The following is a 20088-nucleotide window of genomic DNA, read 5'->3' as shown; positions in this document are numbered from 1 at the left end:
TCACCGAGCAGCTGCACCTACGTAATATAGCATCGCTGCTTTACCCTTACGGTTTTCGTCAAACAAGCGCTCTTTATCGACCGCCAAAATATCACAGTGTATCTTATATTAATGAGTTCCACGTATGCTGTGTTGTTTGCTTCTTAAATAGTACAATCCACAAAGTACTAGGCCTATATACAATACAATATTTGCTGAAAAATAGGGCGTGTTTGCCACAAAATATGCCAAACCAAGCGAAATAATGTAGCAGTTTGCGGCAACCGAGAAAAAAAAAACTATAGGCTAATCAAACTCCCAGATACAGAGGCATCTTGTAAATTGTGCCACTCCAGTCATATAAGACAAGGTGTCGCTGGACAAACCGTTTTCGAACTATCTACTTGCGTTTCAAGTCATTTTTGGGCGTTACTCATTGCTATCATTACACGAACTAACTTTTCATACCTGTCATCTGTAATAAAGCTTGCGGCTAAATTAACAGATTTTGGTGAGGGTCGTGAACTATATAGCATTAATCAGGGAAGCGTCTTTCAGTTTTCAGATTTTTTGCTTTTTTTGCCTCTGTTGTATCTCCTTGAATTATATCTTATTCCATCTGACTCAATTTTCCAGCGCAGGACATACTGATCTACTTATTATTTCGTGCATATCTCTTCAACCTCTTCATTTAACAAATCAACGATGGTACAATAACCTTGTATTCCATGCCGAATGTTATGCTGTCTACTGTAATGATCAGGCGGCAACGATTGATATTCGTTGTGATAAGGTGCACTGGACAAATAAAAAGGAAGTTAGCGTATTTTATACTCCTCAGCAGTCTGCTCGCTAAGAAAATAACTGTTGGCTTAGTGCATCTACATCGTTTACTTACAACCGGGATTTCGTATTCTGTTGCTGTCACTAATCCCGTTAATCGGGTTGGCAATCGCCGGGCGGATTCTAAGGGCTGGCGTCACGGCCCTCCGAAAACGCACCACGAAAGCGCGGACAATTTAGGGTTGGTCCTTTGGTGCGCCAGCGAACGCCGGTTGTGTTCCAAAGACCGAGTCAGAGCCGAGAGTCGACAACACAAACGAAAACGAAATATATTCTCAGTTAAGGCAATACAAATAACACAAACACGTGCACACTCGGCTGGTACCAGTTACAGCTTCACAATATAACTCAGATGGTGTTTACACGACGGGAGCTAAGCAAACAGATCACACGCTACGAATACAATCGCATGCATTACAACTATTCAACGACAGTTACAGTCCTGAATAGATAATGGCGTATCCAGTCCACAATACTTGGACGGTAATCGAATGCTTCTCTCAAGGAAACACTCACGCCAGCTCCAGCGTTGATCGTCGTAGCTCAACCGTCGTCGTGACTTGTCACGGTTCACACGGTGTCGTCATCGGATTCTTCCAAATCGACGATCGACTGACCGCACACCATCATAAACACGTCTTCTTTGGCTAACGAAGCCACACTTAGCGTAACTTCACCATCACCGGGCCGACTGACTCACTCCGGTCTCCACTCCTGTCTCTATTCTCTCACTGACTGCACTGCCTGCACTGACTGACTGGCCCTCGTCGTTTGCATGCTTTTATTCCTTCTTCCCCGGTTTCTAGAAGCGTCGGGATGTTTCTTCTGCGTGCAGTACAGCTAAGCCTGGGGAAAGGGCGAGAGCTTTCTCGTATGTTCGAATCGCGACGGCATCGCTCGCGGATGCGTCACCCTCTCCTTCTAGAAAGATCCAGGCTTTGCCAGGCGTTCGATCGTGTTTACGGCGTCTGGCTCGAGTGGGTGAGGAGGATGCGGCGCGCCGGCGTCTTTTGATGCTTGTTTTTTCGTCTTTCGCGCTTCTTGGGCGCGCGATTCGCGCCGTTCTGTCTCGTAGCAGTTTGAAAGCGGCCTCGCGCGCGCTTTATAACCCGCTAATTCGTGACACTGCCCCCCACTTCAAGAATATTATCACATAATATTCAAACAACACAAATTAGCGCGCACATACACATCCAAAAATGTCCCACATACAGAGTCCATAACTCAGTCCATACACAATGCGCGTCACATTCATAATAGAACTCTTAATACAATTCCAGGGCATTTCAATGTCACAACATATGAAAGATAAACACAAGTACATAAGTACAAAACACCAACATAGCTTTCATATAAACAATGCGAACGCACAAAGCTCTGCAATTATAATGCATATACAATTATATCAATAGCATTGTACACATAAAATAACGCAAGTAACACTTCGGCTCACTAGCCATACACACTTGACACAGGGAATAATAACACTTCAAACATTTTCAAACTCAAAACACTTCAAACACTTTCAAATTCAAATTCGGCTAAGGTAATCGGCTCCGACGTTCTCGCTTCCCTTGATATGTTCGACTCTGAACTGATACTCCTGGAGAAGCAAACTCCACCTCAAAACCCTGCTGTTAAGTTGTTTAGCTTGCTTGATGTAACGGAGCGGCTGGTGGTCTGTCTGTACCAAGAAGGGCACCCCGTATAGGTACATATTAAATTTCTGGATCCCCCAGACCAAAGCGAGGCATTCCCTTTCTATGGTGCTATAGGAGGCTTCTCGGGGAAGTAATTTGCGGCTGGCATAGGCTATAGGGTGGAGAGTTCCCTCATGCGACTGCATGAGTACCGCGCCGAGGCTGGTGTCGGAAGCGTCGGTGCGTAGTACGAATTCCTTCGATAGGTCGGGGAGGCGAAGCACTGGGGGGCTCGAAATGCATTGCTTGAGCTTAGTAAACGCCTCCTCGTGTGTCGCGGTCCATTTGACAACGTTGTTTTCGCCCTTCTTGGTCAGGTCTGTGAGTGGGCTGCTGATCTCGGCATAATTTGGAATAAACTCCCGGTAGTAACTGGTTAACCCAAGGAAGGCTCGTACCTGCCGCTTCGTCTTCGGTGCGGGTGCGGCTTGGATTTTGCTGAGGGTTTTCCCAAGTGGCGCAAGTTTGTTTTGCCCAATGCGGTGTCCGAGGAAATCAATCTCGTCCGTTCCGAATTCGCACTTGCTAGGCCTCACTGTCAATCCTGCTGCTTCAATTCGGACGAAGAGCTGTCTCAGGGACGACAGGTGTTCCTCCCAGGTTGCGCTTGTTATGAGCACGTCATCGTAGTAGTGTTCGACGCCGGGTATTCCCTCGGTAATTAGTCGCATCAGCCGGGCGGAAAACGGCGGGTGCCGTTTTGATGCCGAAGGGCATGTAGCGAAACTGGTATAGGCCGGACTTCGTTGAAAAAGCAGTCTTGGGTTTGGATTGTTGGGAAAGCGGGATTTGCCAGTATCCCTTTACGAAATCCAGCTTAGAGAAATAATTCTTGTTCGCGGCACTGGCAAAAACGGCGTCCGCCCTGGGCATGGGTTCTGAGTCTGCGATTACGACGTTATTCAGGCGCCGGAAATCAACCACGAAACGCTTGGTTTTGTCCGGTTTGTCCACGAGCAACACTGGGGAATTATAGGGCGACTTTGAGACTTCGATTATGTCAAGAGCCTTCATTTGCTGCACCTCGGCCTCTATGTCCTTCGACGTAGCAAATGGTAACGGGTATTGTTTGACGTGAACCGGGGTGTCCGTCGTGAGTTCGAGGTGGCACTCTACCCAGTCTGTCTTGCCCGGGACGTTGGAAAATATTCGGGAGTACGCTGACATGTTTCCTCCAACTCCTCCTTTTGTTGGACAGTCAACTTGGGGGAGATTTTAACATCCTCGATCCCTTCTGTTTTCACGAATTCCGGGACGGGAATCTCTTGCTCTTCACCCGTGTCGATGACGCCTACAATGGCTTGGCATTGATTGGGTGTGTCTTGGTTCGCTTCTCGCTCTGCGTACCGTTTCAGTAGGTTGGCGTGGAAAATCCTCGACCCGCTCGGTGTCCTTACGGCGTAATCGAGGTCTCCAACGGTCGCCTGGACTTCGAACGGTCCCTTCCAATGCAACAAGAGCTTGTTGTTGTCGGTCGGGAGCAAGATGAGGACTTTATCTCCTGGTTTGAATGTTCGATCCTTTGCCTTCCGATTGTAGTTTTTAGCATACCGTGCTCCCGCCTTTCGAAGTTCTTCGTGAGCTAGACGACACGTTTCTTCCAAGCGATTTCGCAAATCCAATACGTACTGGTAGGTTGTCTTCAGGTCGTCATCCAGCTCTTGGTTTGTCCATACTTCTTTTAGGATCGCCAGAGGTCCTCGGACATGTCGCCCGTATAGTAGTTCAAACGGTGAGAAACCGAGGCTCGCTTGCGGTACTTCCCTATATGCAAATAGCAACGGACCTAGAAATCGATCCCAGTTTTTCGGTTTTTCCGCACACATTCGCTTCAGCATCATTTTTAGTGCGCCATTAAATTTTTCTACCATTCCGTTGGCCATCGGGTGATAGGGGGTGGTATGAAGCTGCCGCACTGACAGAAGGCGTGCCACTTCCTTCATTAGCTCCGACGTAAAGTTGGTACCCCTATCACTGAGGATTTCTCTCGGTACGCCGACACGGGAGAACATTTCGACTAGAGCCTCTGCTACTCGTTCCGTCTCTATGCTCGGCAGTGCCACGGCGTCTGGGTAGCGTGTGGCGCAATCCATGAGTGTCAAGATATAGCGGTTCCCTCGTCCGGATGGTGGGTGGATAGGGCCTACTATATCAATGGCTACTCGCTTGAAGGGTGTGTCGATCACAGGCGATTTGCCAAGGAAAACATGTGGCATCCTTCCTTTCGGCACTGTTCGTTGGCAAATATCGCATGAAGCCACGAAGCGTTTCACGTCGGCTGTGACTCCGGGCCAGAAGAATTCTTCTTGAATCCGGTCCCTAGTTTTCTCGGCTCCCAAGTGTCCAGCCATAATTCCATCGTGTGCCAGCTTCATCACAGTTTCCCGGCGGTTCTTTGGCACCACAAGTTGTCGTATCTGTCGTCCATTTTTCTCCGTATAATACCTGTAGAGTAGGCCACCGTCTTGCTTGAACTCTATCGCGCAATTACTGTTACGGCATTTCAAATCCTTTCCAATTTGTGCGTAGCACATTTTTAAGGACCCGTCTTGCTTTTGTTCCTCAGCGTAATTCTGGGCCGGATCTTCCTCGGAATGGGGCGTGAGAAGAGGCTGGAATGGCCCTGACTGGGCTTTAGATTGAGCTCGGGTTACAACTGCCGCGGTATTCTCTTCGACCTTGACCGTTTCGTCGTGGGGTTCCTCGATCGACGGTGGATCGATATTCAATTCCTCTTTCAGAGGTTCAGGGTGATCTGCTGATCGGGCTCCCTCGACGTTTCCCACGGTTAGGTCGTACAATGGATTGTCCATGCACAGGGCAGTAACTCTCCCGCTGAGGTAAGGTGTCTCAACCTCAATCTTGGCTTCGGGAAGCATTCGAATCGAATGATCAATCAGGCGAACTGGTTTGGTCTTGCCTGTGAACTCATTGTCTCGGACCAATTCCTTTCGCACGATCACTGTGGTACATCCAGTATCTCTTAGAACCGTTATACGCTTTCCCGCCATTCTTCCGGCAAGCACGGGCGATCCTTTAACCAAGGTTCCCGAGTACGAAGTCATGACGGCATTGGCAACTGGAATTTCCCTCCCGCTTCTTGGCTCGACAAACTGGTCACTGTTGACCCCTTCACACCCTTCTGGCAGCGTATACACACAAGATACCTGGGGAATCTCCTTTCCCCCGCTGCGGCACGCGTCGGCTTTGTGTCCCGTTCGCCCGCATTTAAAACATTTCGCCACACCGGGACGTGAAAAGTTGGTCCGACAACTGTTAGCGCGATGGCCCAGTCGGTTACACAAGTAACATCTCGCAGCGCCATCCTGAGAATTCTTCTTTTCTTCGGGTGCCGATTTCTTCGAATCTGTAGGAACCTCCTTTTTACTTTGGCCAGATTCGTGCCACCTTGCGCTTCCAAGAATTGATCGGCCAACTCAAGCATGTCGTCAAGCGATTTAGCTTTCCTCTCTTTCAGATACAGCGACAGGCTCGGGTGGCAACTGGTGAGAAATTGCTCTCTGATTAGAAGCTCTCTAAGCTCACCGTACTCCTGTGCCGTCTCTGAAAGTTCGATCCACCTGTCAAAATAATGGCTGAGCCGCGCAGCATACTGCGTTGCCGTCTCGCCATCAGCTGGCCTTCCCGTACGGAACCGATCTCGGAAGCCTTCCACGGTGAATCGAAATCGCTTCAGCAAAGCAGCTTTTACTTTCGTGTAATTAGCTGCATCGGTAGGTGTCAGCCTACCGTACACACTGAGCGCTTCGCCACTCAAGCAAGTGCTCAAAGCTGTTGCCCATTGCTGCTCCGGCCAATTTTGGCTTCTAGCTATCGTCTCAAACCTGTGCAGGTATGCATCAAGGTCATCTTTCCTTTCATCAAACGCCACAAGCAGTTTGCTTGGGTTCAAACGGAAGCTATGATCTTCCCTTTCACTGCTCTCGGCTCTAGCCTGGACGGAAGTCTCTGTGCGCTGCTGCAAACGGAGCCGCTCGAGTTCCAATTCGTGCTGCCGTTGCCTTTCTCTCTCAGCCATCTGCGCCTCTCTTTCTTCTTTCTCCCTCTCAGCTGCTAGCCTCTCTCTCTCCAGCTCCAGTTTCAATGTTGTTCTCTTTCTTCTTTGGCCCTCTCAGCCGCCAACCTCTCTCGTTCAAGCTCTGCTTTCAGCTGTTGCTCCTTCATCTCTCTTTCTTCTCTAGCTCTTTCTCTCTCTTCTTTTTCCTTTTGGCTGACCCACTTTCGTAGTTCGGCCCCAGACAAACCCATCTTCTCACCAAGGGCAACTAACTTCTCAAGATCCATGATGCCCGTCAACGATAACCTAGCCGCGTGCACAAAACCTCTGCCTAACTTCGAATACAAACCACTCTCTGCACACAGGTTAACGAGAACGCGGTGCAACACTCAAAATCGTTCGCAAGCACTATCAACGTCTCAAGGCTCTTTCTCCCTACCTTGGACACACTGTGCACCAAAAGGTCCTGTGTCGCGGACGCCAGAATAATTGTCACTAATCCCGTTAATCGGGTTGGCAATCGCCGGGCGGATTCTAAGGGCTGGCGTCACGGCCCTCCGAAAACGCACCACGAAAGCGCGGACAATTTAGGGTTGGTCCTTTGGTGCGCCAGCGAACGCCGGTTGTGTTCCAAAGACCGAGTCAGAGCCGAGAGTCGACAACACAAACGAAAACGAAATATATTCTCAGTTAAGGCAATACAAATAACACAAACACGTGCACACTCGGCTGGTACCAGTTACAGCTTCACAATATAACTCAGATGGTGTTTACACGACGGGAGCTAAGCAAACAGATCACACGCTACGAATACAATCGCATGAATTACAACTATTCAACGACAGTTACAGTCCTGAATAGATAATGGCGTATCCAGTCCACAATACTTGGACGGTAATCGAATGCTTCTCTTCAAGGAAACACTCACGCCAGCTCCAGCGTTGATCGTCGTAGCTCAACCGTCGTCGTGACTTGTCACGGTTCACACGGTGTCGTCATCGGATTCTTCCAAATCGACGATCGACTGACCGCACACCATCATAAACACGTCTTCTTTGGCTAACGAAGCCACACTTAGCGTAACTTCACCATCACCGGGCCGACTGACTCACTCCGGTCTCCACTCCTGTCTCTATTCTCTCACTGACTGCACTGCCTGCACTGACTGACTGGCCCTCGTCGTTTGCACGCTTTTATTCCTTCTTCCCCGGTTTCTAGAAGCGTCGGGATGTTTCTTCTGCGTGCAGTACAGCTAAGCCTGGGGAAAGGGCGAGAGCTTTCTCGTATGTTCGAATCGCGACGGCATCGCTCGCGGATGCGTCACCCTCTCCTTCTAGAAAGATCCAGGCTTTGCCAGGCGTTCGATCGTGTTTACGGCGTCTGGCTCGAGTGGGTGAGGAGGATGCGGCGCGCCGGCGTCTTTTGATGCTTGTTTTTCGTCTTTCGCGCTTCTTGGGCGCGCGATTCGCGCCGTTCTGTCTCGTAGCAGTTTGAAAGCGGCCTCGCGCGCGCTTTATAACCCGCTAATTCGTGACAGTTGCTTTGACAGGCTTCTTCGTGTTCCAGTCACACAGATCACTACGAATACGCAGCAGTTGTGTTGATTCCATTTGCTTTCGTGAGCCTCTCACACGCAGGACGTGAAGTTGGCCGCCGCTCACTCAAGTAGCTGGTAGCACCAGCGACAGCAACTCTCGGGAAAATGGAACTTTATTTGAGGGGTGCTTGAATATCTAGAAAGCTATGTATATTCGTGAGTAGTTGTTGTCCTGTGTGCCGAAAAGATAATTATCGCTTAGGTATCCTTATACTGCAGCAGCAGTAACTATTAATAAATGAATTAATGTTTCAATACGTGTGTCTTTTTGCTACAGCTCCACCCGAGCCTCCAGTGATACGAGACGGTGAAGGAAACGAACTCCGAGGCACCATCGGCCCTTTCAACGAAGGCAGCACGCTGGCATTGGTGTGCGTGGTCTATGGTGGTAAGTCTGCTACTCGCTGAATTTCAATACATCTCGCGGTTCAATTACATTGACAAGCACATCCACTTAGCATGCAAAAACTTAATTATGAGATAAAGTTGAATATTGTCGAATATACACCCCCGTGAAAAATACTACCGTAGAGTCAAGAGCTTATTCGCATTAAATTGCTTTGTAATAGCAGGAATTCGATAGTTAAGCAGGATAACATCGTTAACCTCCACAGTGACCAACCGCGCCTGTTCAGCACACACGGATTTGCGCACAATGACACAGAGTAAATAATCAGTATGAACCAAGGCACCAGACAGGTTCCATTTTACACAAACTTGCGCTTTGCCCTTAAAGATTTAAAAAGTTCTGTATTGTGTTTCAGTGGCCAATATCTGTTCATGTAATTCCGAACGAACCAAGTTTTCTGTTGCTACCTACCAATCGCAGTGTCAGCAGCTGTAAAGCTGTTTGTTTTGTAACGTCTTAGTTTTAAGGCTCACCTAATGACTCTTCCTTTTTCTAAAAAAAAAAACATTCGCCAAATGTCTTGCTCCGCAAGAAACATTATTGCAAAATCGGAAAGTACGACTTATTAGAATTTGTTGGGCTAGTTGGCTGCTTGCCATATAGAAGATACTTAGCGTAACTTGGCATATTGAAGCTACTTAGTGCAACTTGGCATTCACTTAAAAAACACGCTCACATTCACACACGCTTCCACCCAAGAACACACTCCACACACAGCGTGTGTGAATGTGAGCGTGTTTTTTAAGTGACTGCCATGTTGCGCTAAGTATCTTTTTTATTGGAAGTACGAGTTCCTAGGAAAATTGCTAATAGATAAAACATTGACAATAAAAGGCGCTGAAACTTTTGTTGGAGTAGTTTCTAGTACAGACTGGAGAGTTATGCGTCGCGTACAACATATTTGTTAACCAATTCGTGAATATAAAGTGCTTCGGCGCTAACGAAAGCTTTTTAGATATGCTTCCTCTCATATGGACACCGATAACGAGATGAGGATGTACTTTGTGTATTTAATCACAACTTACCTTGGCAACTACTCAACGCCACAATAAAATTCGGTAAAAGCGCCTTCGTACTCTAACTGTACCATCATCTATGCAAATATTGCTGTAATTAAAAGCGCACGATTGCCCAGTCATGTCCCATGTTTCATATACATGATGACAAAACATTTTGTTTATATTACAGTGCGGTGTGTATGTTTAAAACCCGAACACATCCATGTCTCCCACGATGTCACGCAGCCACAATGTACTACCTACGCGTGAGCGTGCCTCAATAGCACGGAAACAAGCCACAAGCAATCTCACAGTGGAATGATCCTGACGCGATAGCTACTGTGACTAACAAAAATACGTTCCGCGAGCAACAACACTCTGACTACAGCTACCATCATTTTTATAGCCATTTACATTGATGTGCATTTAATGGGTGACGGAATTTTGTTTGCTATCAGTGTTTTATTATTGTCATTAGCGTCGTTGTTAGGTTGTATCCAGTTTGTATAGTTCAAGTGTTTACGCTCTTATTTTTCTTTTCTTTTTTTTCTGTATGCTCACCTTACCCTATGTTCTAACCAGAGCCTCTAAAGTATACTAAATAAAAACTAAAAAAAAAAACAAGTTACTCCGAACGTTTCCTGGCTATCGTTTAACAATAGTAGAGATGTACACCCTCACTGCTTAGTATCATGAAGGAACAGCAAATGGATCGGTATTACAGAAAGAAGCCACCGTCAGGAATAGACATTGATAACTGTTCAGTCACGTCGGAGCGAACATGGTATACGAATATAAGTTACGTGGAAGGAGAGACTCTTATATCTTGAGGCAGCAGTTATTTTTTCTTTTGAGTTTTTCCCCTCGCAGGCGTTTCTTATATAAAACGAAGTTTCGTCCTCACAGAGTCTCGCTAGCACGTGGCGGTGACAGGTTCATTACCGGCCTTGCGGTGTCGGAAACGCTGCTGCGGCTTGACACGTCGTCATCAGTCAGCACGTACCTTCTTTGTTTCTGTGTGCTTGTTCTGATCACTTTTTTTACGTGTGTAAAACACCGCCGGAAAAAGATCGCTTCTCCTACATCTTGACGAAATGAAAGCTATGGGCATCTGGTAAATTTTACGCCACGATCACGGTGCACATTCACTGTGTATCGATGGATGAATAAATGCTATGAGCGTCCCCTTGAACGCTATGAACGGGGTGGTGACATCTGTGCCTCCAGCCTTGTCAAAAAAAAAAAATAATAACCTTTTCCCATTTTCTTTTTATCTTGACCTAATGCCTTGTCTACTTCGATTAAATCGATCTTACTATAAAAAAAGAAATATTCTCCAGCCCAGTTCCCTGCCCCTCACGACAGAATGTCCTTATTTTTCCCACTATTTATTTTTGTCCTTTATCTGTAGGTTTCTGCCACCAATGCTCCAACCGTCTATTAGTTATTTATATCGTGGACATGTTCAGCTTTTCCTTGTTGTCACTCAAACCCAAGGCTTCATGTAGGCTCAGCCCAAACGTACGCCTGGGTCAATATTTTCCCATTAAATCTGAACATGTTGCGTCATTCCCTTAGCTTCCCATAGCATGTGCATTGTTTTTCCTCTCTACTGAATCTCGCTTTGTAACTACGCGTTCCAAGGCAACCCGACCTCGCTTTAAACAGTAAAGCGCTTCCCCTTGAATTGTCATAAAATGTATCCCTCCTTATTTCGTTTTTGCCCTTTCGGTAGTTATTCAGAGCCGGTTTTGTTTTCCATCGCTGCCATCCAGTAAATCCTCACCGCCTTTCTGACTTTTCGCTTACCGCTCTTTGTGCCATATTGCTTACACTGCCAGCCGTATATTTACTGGTGAGCCTCCTAGTTCTTTTTATCCACATGTGTGTTAACGATCTTCTTATACAAATACCGGCACACTCTCTTTGCCCATCTGCTCGCTCTCATATTCTTTTGCCTCTCTTCGAAACTTATTGCTCTGACCTTCCCTCACCTCAAAACTTCCCCATCCCATATAGCCCTTTACAGCCCCCTTTCTCGTCTTCCCGTGAGGTCCCAACGCGAGGCGTCCCACAATCCTTTGATTCACATTCATTCCTGATTGCAACTCTGACCTCTTGCACACTACTGTGTTCCCCGGAACCATTAAACCTTTTCACAGACCTCGAAGCACCTCGTACCTATTGTATCCCCATAATGCTCTGTGATTCATCATTGCAACATTCCTCTTTCCCTTCGCTGCCGATGCTTCTTCCTGTACCTCTGTCACCCTGATTTGTCCATACTCCGAGGTTCTTGTATTCGCTTTCGCTCGGTATTCCTTGGTCCAGGATTGACACCGCCTTATCATTGGGATCGTCGAAGACCATCAATCCCCATTTTGTTGCACTAAATCCTAGTCCTAAAGCTTCACCTTCCCTTCCGGATATAGCCACCAGCCGCAGTATGTCATCTCGACTGTAGGAAGGGAAGGTGGCGCCATCTGTTGGCGAAGCATAGCAGCAATACATATATTAGTGTTAGCTAATTGGGGAGATTTCAGAATTGGTAACGCTGTGGACAAGCTTCAGGGCAAGAATACTAGTCTATATTTATAACATTGTACGTATAAAGGACATAATGCAGTATATTTGAGTAGGAAAAGAACATAAGGTAATATTGAAATTCTGCGAGATGAGTTCAGCGGGCAGCTAAATATCTCATCTTTGTGCGATGTAGCAACGAGCTCTTTCGCCTTATATGAGAGGGAGGAGGCAAAGCCTGACTTGTAATAACGACAACATTTGTCAATAATTTAAGCTACATGGAGTGGTTAAAACTTTATCGGTCCCTCCTTTGTGAAAGTTGTCCGCGTACCAGAACAATGAGAACATGTTAGTGTGCATGTGTGTGCGTGGCGCGCGCGCGTGAGCGTGTGTGAGTGTGTGTGTGTGTGTTTCTGTGTGTGCAAGCGACTAAATTTCTTCAATTGTCGCAGTACTGTGCTTAACGCTTTGCACGTGCTTCATATAACGCACCCATTATGCTTTTTGGAGGGGTAATTCAGGCCTTCTGGGTGTTACATCAGCACTCCTAGTGCTGTGAGAACCACTAAGATGAAATGCGCTTTCTGACAGCATAGCTGTGGGTTTACTGTTCCGACATTCTTGCATTTTTCTCTCTGTATCGCACGCGCAAAAAGGGCGACAATGCAACATTCACTTTCTTACATAAAACACATATTGTCTAAAGATCAAAGGCGCGCAAGTGGTAGCTTTTTTGTCACTTCAAAAGGGAACTCACATTACGGATGGTGGATATATCCACACAGAAGAGCACCGTTCAATTGAACAATGTCATCTTCTCAAACTCTAAAGGAAAATAAATAGAAATCCTGCCATTCTTCCTTATGTTTATAAAAGGGCTGCGAGAGAAGATAATTAGAGTTCTAGGGTGTCTTGCGCACCTAGACTTGTTGTTTCGCACCTATATTTGTTGTTGCGCACCTATATAGGTCTTGCGCACCTATATTTGTTGTTGTGCGACTTCTACGTAGCATAGCCATTCTAGAACACCGCAGAGCCTATTTTCCTTTGAATAATTTACTGAGGGCGAATAAAGCCCTCGCATGATGGCAGCACCGAAAGAGTCCAACTCATCGTCTGAGACTGGGTTAACCTTGCGGCTTACATGATAGGCAGGAGGTATGTCAAAGTTCTCTAGTGAAAAACTTCTAATTGCGCTTATTTTTATGCGCCAGGAAAGGAACAGTAATTTGCCTCGTTGCTACAGCCACGCACGTAATTAGGAAGTGTACGACCGAGAAGAGAACTCGGCCACATGCTGTGAGAAGCCACAGGTACAGCGATTTTCGGACAAACAAAAAAAATGCTGAAGCTTGCACTAAGCGGCGCAAGGCTTGAAACAGCGAAACTGGAATATTATGATGACTAATCTGGTTGCTTCTATGTTGTTTCTAGGATTTAGCTAGGTGATGCAGGTTGTTGCTAGGTTGATTCTAGGTTACTCGTAGGCTTTAGCCATGTGTTGTTACGTTGCTTCTACGTTGATTCTCAGAGCGGAGAGGTTCGAGTTAAAACGCAGACAGTCACAGGCACGACGCGGGTGTCCAAACACCAAAGACAAACTCACGTTGAAACAAAGCTTTCGCACATCTCATAAATATACGCAAAAGCCGTCGTTCGCGAAGGCCTTCCAGCGCTTCGGGGTCTTCTCGCAGTCACCGTTGACCTAGTAATTTCTCGTTGTACGTACTCGGAGCCCTCGCTTCGAGTACGTACACTGTGGCCGTCTTCATTTTCAGTGGAGCAGTGGGGTGTGGTGGGATTTACCCAATTTCTGCGGCACATACCCGTTTATGATGAGGATAGTTGTTGGTGTCGTTGTGCCGCACTCTGGAAGTTCTCAGCCCACTACCGATTTCCGCCTTGCCGGTTTTCTTCGCTATTCCCAACAGCGTGCCTTAGTTTAGTCGAGATCCTCGCCCGCTGCGCAGCTGCTAGGGTCGCCCGCCAGACACCTAGTGATTTCTGATGGTCCTTTCATGCTGACGAACTGGACTGGCTGCGGACACTTTGTCTTGCGTTATCAGCCCACCTGTATATACGCTCCTATGGTTTTCATTCCGGGTTCAATTCTACGGGGAAAAGTAATCTAGAGCGCCATCACTGTTGCTCATAACCATCACCATCATCATCATCATCATTTCCCCGCCGCCGCGCTGCGCCTGTCGCGCGGCTCATGCGGAGAGCTCGAGGCGCGGGCTGGAAAAAAAACGCTCTCATGATGCTGGCCGGAATGGACGTCGCCGCCAACGCCGCTCGGCTTCGACCGCTTGCCTTCTGAATGATGTGGCGAGAGGGGCATGGTCACGTCGGCCGCCGTAACGTCTCTCTCTCGCTCCCCGCGAAACATTTTTCTTTCCACCAGCGTTGCCGGAGAGGCGCCTAATACGGACCACTCCCGCATCAAACGAAAAGGATTGATTTTTAGACTTGTTGAATTCAACCTAAATTCTCTATGGCTAACATAAAAACACGTGCCTTAATAACAAATTTATTAGATAACAAGCTTCGACATATCATTTATGCTTTAAGCTTGTCCTTGTTATTCTTTGCAATGACCAAGTGTAAAATTCTTAAACTTTTTAGTGTCAGTTTAAACAAGCAGCGCCCTTTTGTTTTGCTGCGGCGCTTTCAGTAAATGCGTAGCAGGAACCGCTCCGCACCATGTGTCACCAGCAAAACCATTTTTTATAAGAAGGCACTCTGCGCAAAGCAAAGCAATTTACTTGAAAGAACTGCACTTTGTCCGTGCCTGTCTGTGAGGGGCGTGTAGTAAAGTTACTATTTTATATCTAATTAGTAACTCCCCTGTGGTCCTGACATAAAAAAAAAGAATAATATGATTGTTCTACGCCACTTATTGTTTTCACAATGTTCACTCTCTTATATCTCATTGGCCCTGGACAACTCTCATCCTGTCACATTTGTCACGGAGAGAAGACAACTACGAAGTTTTCGCGCAAGAGATGTCAGGCCGAGAACTATTAAGTGGGTTCTTTCCATGGAGCATGCATTATTTGTTACTTGATAGATGCCATCACGTGTCCAGCGCCGCCATTAGATTTCCTTTGTTGTGCAAGTCGATAATTGCAGTATGGACGGGGCTGCTGAGAAAGAAGCAGTAAATTTTCTTTATTACTGCGAGCTTTGAACGTCCTACCCGATGGCCCTTGCTCGTCGCCCTTTCAAGGAAACAAAAGAGCGCCATACCGAACTAAAGCGGAGCTTTTATTTCCTTTGTCGTTGTGGTTTTAATTAAGTAGCGCAGACGAAAAGGTGGCTGTGGTATAAGCGCCCGTTCGATCGATCGCGACCGTTCGGTGGCGCTTGAGCAAGTTTCTGACAGCCTCTGTTAATGAACACTTGGGGATTTCAGATTTACCTATTAATGTGAACAAAAGTACCATCATTTATTATTTACTTATCTTCTTTATTAGATTTTCACGCTAGGCAGAGCAATAGAGTAGGAACTTTTCGCGGTTCTAAAATTGAATTTCTGCTACACGCCATTATTGACTTAATTAGGAAGCCATCACTCAACGAATATAAAAAGCACAGTGTTGTCAATAGTGGACGTAATTAGCGAAGCGCTTAAATTTTAAGAGCCGCTTCGTGTCGACTCGCCGGTTCCGACTACTTGATAACTCCTAATTATGTGATAACAGTTAGTCGGCACTCTTGCTTAATTAATGCTAGCACGCAAATTCATTATTTCATAGTGGTAGAGCTTTTTTTTTTTTTGATGGCTACACCGTCGAATCTTTTTATGAGTGACTAAGCGGCTCGCAGAATTACTCACTACCTTATTCACTCCCTCACTGACTCACTCTTTAATTCACTCACTCACTCAACTGCCTATTCCCGGCCGCTGTGCAGGCAAGCCCAAGCCTACGCTGGTGTGGGGCGGTATGCCAGATGGAATGATGGCCGAGGTGCGCCCATCTTCCGAGGCGCAACTCACCACCGCGACTCTACTCATCCATTCCTTAAGAAGGGAGGACCTGCGCGCGGCCCTCTACTGCACTGCATCAAACAACATATCCTCGCCAGCCGACACCTCCGTCACGCTCGACCTCAACCGTAAGTTAAGTCGCCCTTGTGCGCTTAAGTTGAGTGCATACTGTACAGCCTCCTTCATTCCTGATTAGGTGAAAACCCTCTCAGTTATCAGCACCTGTTCGCTCACGTTAAGGTAGATTGCGGAGGCTCTACCATCCGGTCTCCATTTCCGGCATGCAGCCCTTTCGGCTGCATCTTTGCGTTTCAGTTTTGTTCAGTTGCAGCGCGGTTTCTAGTTGCTCTGTTGTCAGTCTTGTGAGTGCTTTTGAATACTGCCAACATTGTCTTATTTTTGCATCTATGAAGTTGACAAGTTCAAAGTAATCCACAACATACGCAGATAAGGTGTTCAGTGTTAGTGAAGCGGCTCGAACAATTTACCTAAGTAAATAAAATTTATTACGGAAACTTAAGCTGCGATGTGATTTGGATGCTCACGTGCACTCCTAACAGTAATATGAATCCCGTTTTGTGGTAGTTGGGCAAGTGAAAGCGCAGCACAGAGCTTCGCTTATTATCTGCTCAGTGCAATTTCATTCTCGTAAAGCTACATAATCGATAGACGATAAGCTCTAGTTATGAGTGAGTAAACTGTCATTTGATATCACAGAGATGGCAACCTTAAAATCAAAAGTATTATGACGTAGTATGGAGACATGCTTCAGTAGGTCCGAAAGCTTAGTTTGAGCAAACAGATCAATAATTATGACAATTACTCATCTGCCTTGGCTGCTGACGACGTGCGAATATTTTCGTTCAATCTGCGAAATTCTTTACTTTACGAAAAGATGACCTGGTAAAGGGCTACCGGTTAATCGAGTTGTATATCTAACTTATTCGCACAATAATCGCACAATCATCGCACAATCAGAACTATTGTTTCATGTTTTGCAGTGACATGAGCAAATTATTTTGCAACGCGAGCACCACATTCGAAATGCTCTGGCTGGCTGTATGGTACAGCCACTATTTACCTTAGACGTTTACTCTCACGACATGGCCTCATTACTCCAAGCACCGATGTGTTTCTTTTGTTTCTTTCGCACAAGGTTACTTTCGGAAAGTGTTGCCGCTACTCCAAGAAAAAAATTGTATGTGTGACTCTTTTCAGAGAGTCCTGACTTGTCACGTATGTGACTCGCTTTAAAGAGGCACTTCAACTTTGCTGCGCGTCACACGACTCTCCGAAGAGAGTACAATGCTCTCCAAAGAGAGTTGACGCGCCTCTTTAAAAAGAGTTATTCACTTTGCAATCAGGACTCTCCGAAAGGAGTCAAATTACTCTTTTTTTAGAGTGCGTGTTACAGATAACACTTTGTACTTCCGCAACTACTTAAACACGTTAGAATATTTTTTGACGAAGAAGCAGCATTTACCGCTCACACGCCAACACATCACTTGTTTGCCAAACGCAACCGCACCACTAACGGTGCGTTACCTCCAATGCCAACATTCGGTCTCTTTGAGTGTGAGCGTGTAAATGTGTGTGTGTGTGTGTGTGTGTGTGTGTGTGTGTGTGTGTGTGTGTGTGTGTGTGTGTGTGTGTGTGTGTGTGTGTGTGTGTGTGTGTGTGTGTGTGTGTGTGTGTGTGTGTGTGTGTGTGTGTGTGTGTGTGTGTGTGTGTTTATGCGTGCATGCGCGGCCATTGTACCAGCAGAGATCTGCAAATGTCAACATTGTTCTCTTCGCGCAATGTACGCAGTGCGTCCAACGTCGGTGAAGATCAGGCGCGGCGACATTCCCATCTCGGCGGGCCTGCCCGCTGAAATCGTATGCGAAGTGTGGGGATCGCGGCCACCGCCCGTGGTGACGTGGTGGAAAGGCCTGCGTCAACTGAACCACACTTTCGTGTACGTGTCAACGGATGGCAACATGACCACGAGCGTCGTCTCGTTCACACCCTCGAGCGATGACCACGGCTCTAGTCTCGCCTGCCGAGCCAAGAACCCGGCAATGGCGGACAGTGTTGAAGAGGACACGTGGACGATGGACGTGCAGTGTAAGTGGGCACTCCCAATCCATGTAAACACACACACACACACACACACACACACACACACACACACACACACACACACACACACACACACACACACACACACACACACACACATGCACGCGCACACACACATGCACGCGCACACACGCCTAAACCACTGCGAAGTACCGCGCAAAGTTCTAATATTTCGTTTATTGCTGCTCGGAGGTTACCTGAAAAAAAAAAAACAGAACAAATGATGATAAACAAACTTTATTCTCCACGTGGATGGAGAGAAAGGTGGCCTGTGAAAGTAAATCATTACGTTATAAGCGCAAGTATTGCACGTGTATCCAATGTCGACGAGTATTAAATATATAGCTGCGTGAAAAAGCCCCGCTGATTCAGAATTCATTTGCGCATGAAGATGATTTCGGGAATACGAGTAAAGCTACGCAAATACCTTGTGAGGTATTTTTCTGGTGCTGAAGTCGAAAATACGACGTAGAATTAAGACTTATTGCCTACCGAGTGCAATGAGAAAAGAAAAGGAAAAACAAATGGAAAGTGGAGGTGCAGTAAGTTGAATTTCTGACATGCCGGTAACCTCAACCTCCAACACAAATTTTATCGTCGTCGAATGGCATTCATAATTTTTTATTGTTTCTATAAATCGCTAGATCCGCACCTCAACAGAAGAGGACCTCGCTCTGGTTGAACAACGAGCGTGTTCTTAATAGTTGTAGTAGCGCGAATATTCTCAAGCGTGGAAAAAAATGACGCCATTTCGTATTAACCTTCTTGAAATTCAGTCTCATACTGAAATTAATTGCCAATGGCACGGAAAAATTATTTTGTGTGTTCCTTTGTTCGCACGATGACCTCGCAGACAAGCCCAGGATCTCGCTGCAGCTGGGCACCAAGCTGAGCCTTGAGAACATCCAGGAAAATAACGACGTGTACCTGGAATGCCGCGCGGATGCTAACCCCCAGTAGACGAAGTTGCCTGGCAATTCGACGGCGACGAGTTGCAGGCCTCAGAAAACGTGATCGTCTCCAAGAACTTTCTGGTCATTCAGCGAGTACAGACTCACCACTCGGGCCTGTACTCTTGCAGCGCTGAGAACTCAGAAGGAAGGACACAGGGCGAGACACTGCAACTCCGCGTACAACGTGAGTTCCTCGTTAGTGTACCCAAGATTATGAAAGCGATACTTCATTCCTGTTTGTTCTAGACTAACGCATGTGCACCTGTTAACGCTAGTGTTCCCATACTGTAAAATATGGCTCCTGGTGGCGAAGAAACACATCTACGTTACAAGATATACAACTGGATAATGCTGTAATAGTGTTGATTACATTACGGTATGTAGAAATATATTGAGTTTTTTACGCTTCCGCTAGAAAGCCCGCCCACGCGAAGAAGCTGAAGAAAAAAAAGATGGCTGATCCCTGCGTCCTAAGAATCGGTTCAACACGATATTGAACCGTGTCTTCACAGAATTATAGTTGATTGTTTCTTTTACATTGACGTATCACATATCAGTCCCCAGCGGCTGCGAAGCAACTGACCAAGGCGGCGGTCAGACCTGCGACGCAGCAGAGGGTGCTAAGAATCTCTGGGTCCGGACAGGCCGTCATTGGAATCTGAACTTGGCTACATATAACGCTAGAACTTTATCTAGTGAGGCGAGTCTAGCTGTACTATTCGAGGAATTAGAGGGTGTTAAATGGGATGTAATAGGGCTCAGTGAGGTTAGGAGGCCACAGGAGGCTTATACAGTGCTGAAGAACGGACACGTCCTATGCTATCGTGGCTTAGCTGACAGAAGAGAACTAGGAGTGGGGTTCCTTATTCATAAAAATATAGCTGGCAATATAGAGGAATACTATAGCATTAATGAGAGGGTGTTATGTATCGTGATTAAGTTTAATAAGAGGT

General features: G+C 46.6%; 1 protein-coding gene across 1 annotated transcript in view; it reads left to right on the top strand.

Annotated features, from left to right (window-relative positions):
* LOC119386853 (hemicentin-2-like) overlaps positions 1–20088 on the top strand; it is a 195293-nt gene that overhangs the window by 157168 nt on the left and 18037 nt on the right. Inside the window, 5 exon segments of the mRNA XM_037654117.2 lie at positions 8415–8525; positions 15986–16189; positions 17871–18167; positions 19036–19128; positions 19131–19319. Coding sequence (XP_037510045.1) covers positions 8415–8525; positions 15986–16189; positions 17871–18167; positions 19036–19128; positions 19131–19319 — 894 coding nt within the window.

Source organism: Rhipicephalus sanguineus, chromosome 3, assembly GCF_013339695.2.
Source record: "Rhipicephalus sanguineus isolate Rsan-2018 chromosome 3, BIME_Rsan_1.4, whole genome shotgun sequence".
NCBI classification, from domain to species: domain Eukaryota; kingdom Metazoa; phylum Arthropoda; class Arachnida; order Ixodida; family Ixodidae; genus Rhipicephalus; species Rhipicephalus sanguineus.
Note: the sequence above shows the minus strand (reverse complement) of the source record. Positions and strands in the feature narration are given on the sequence as shown.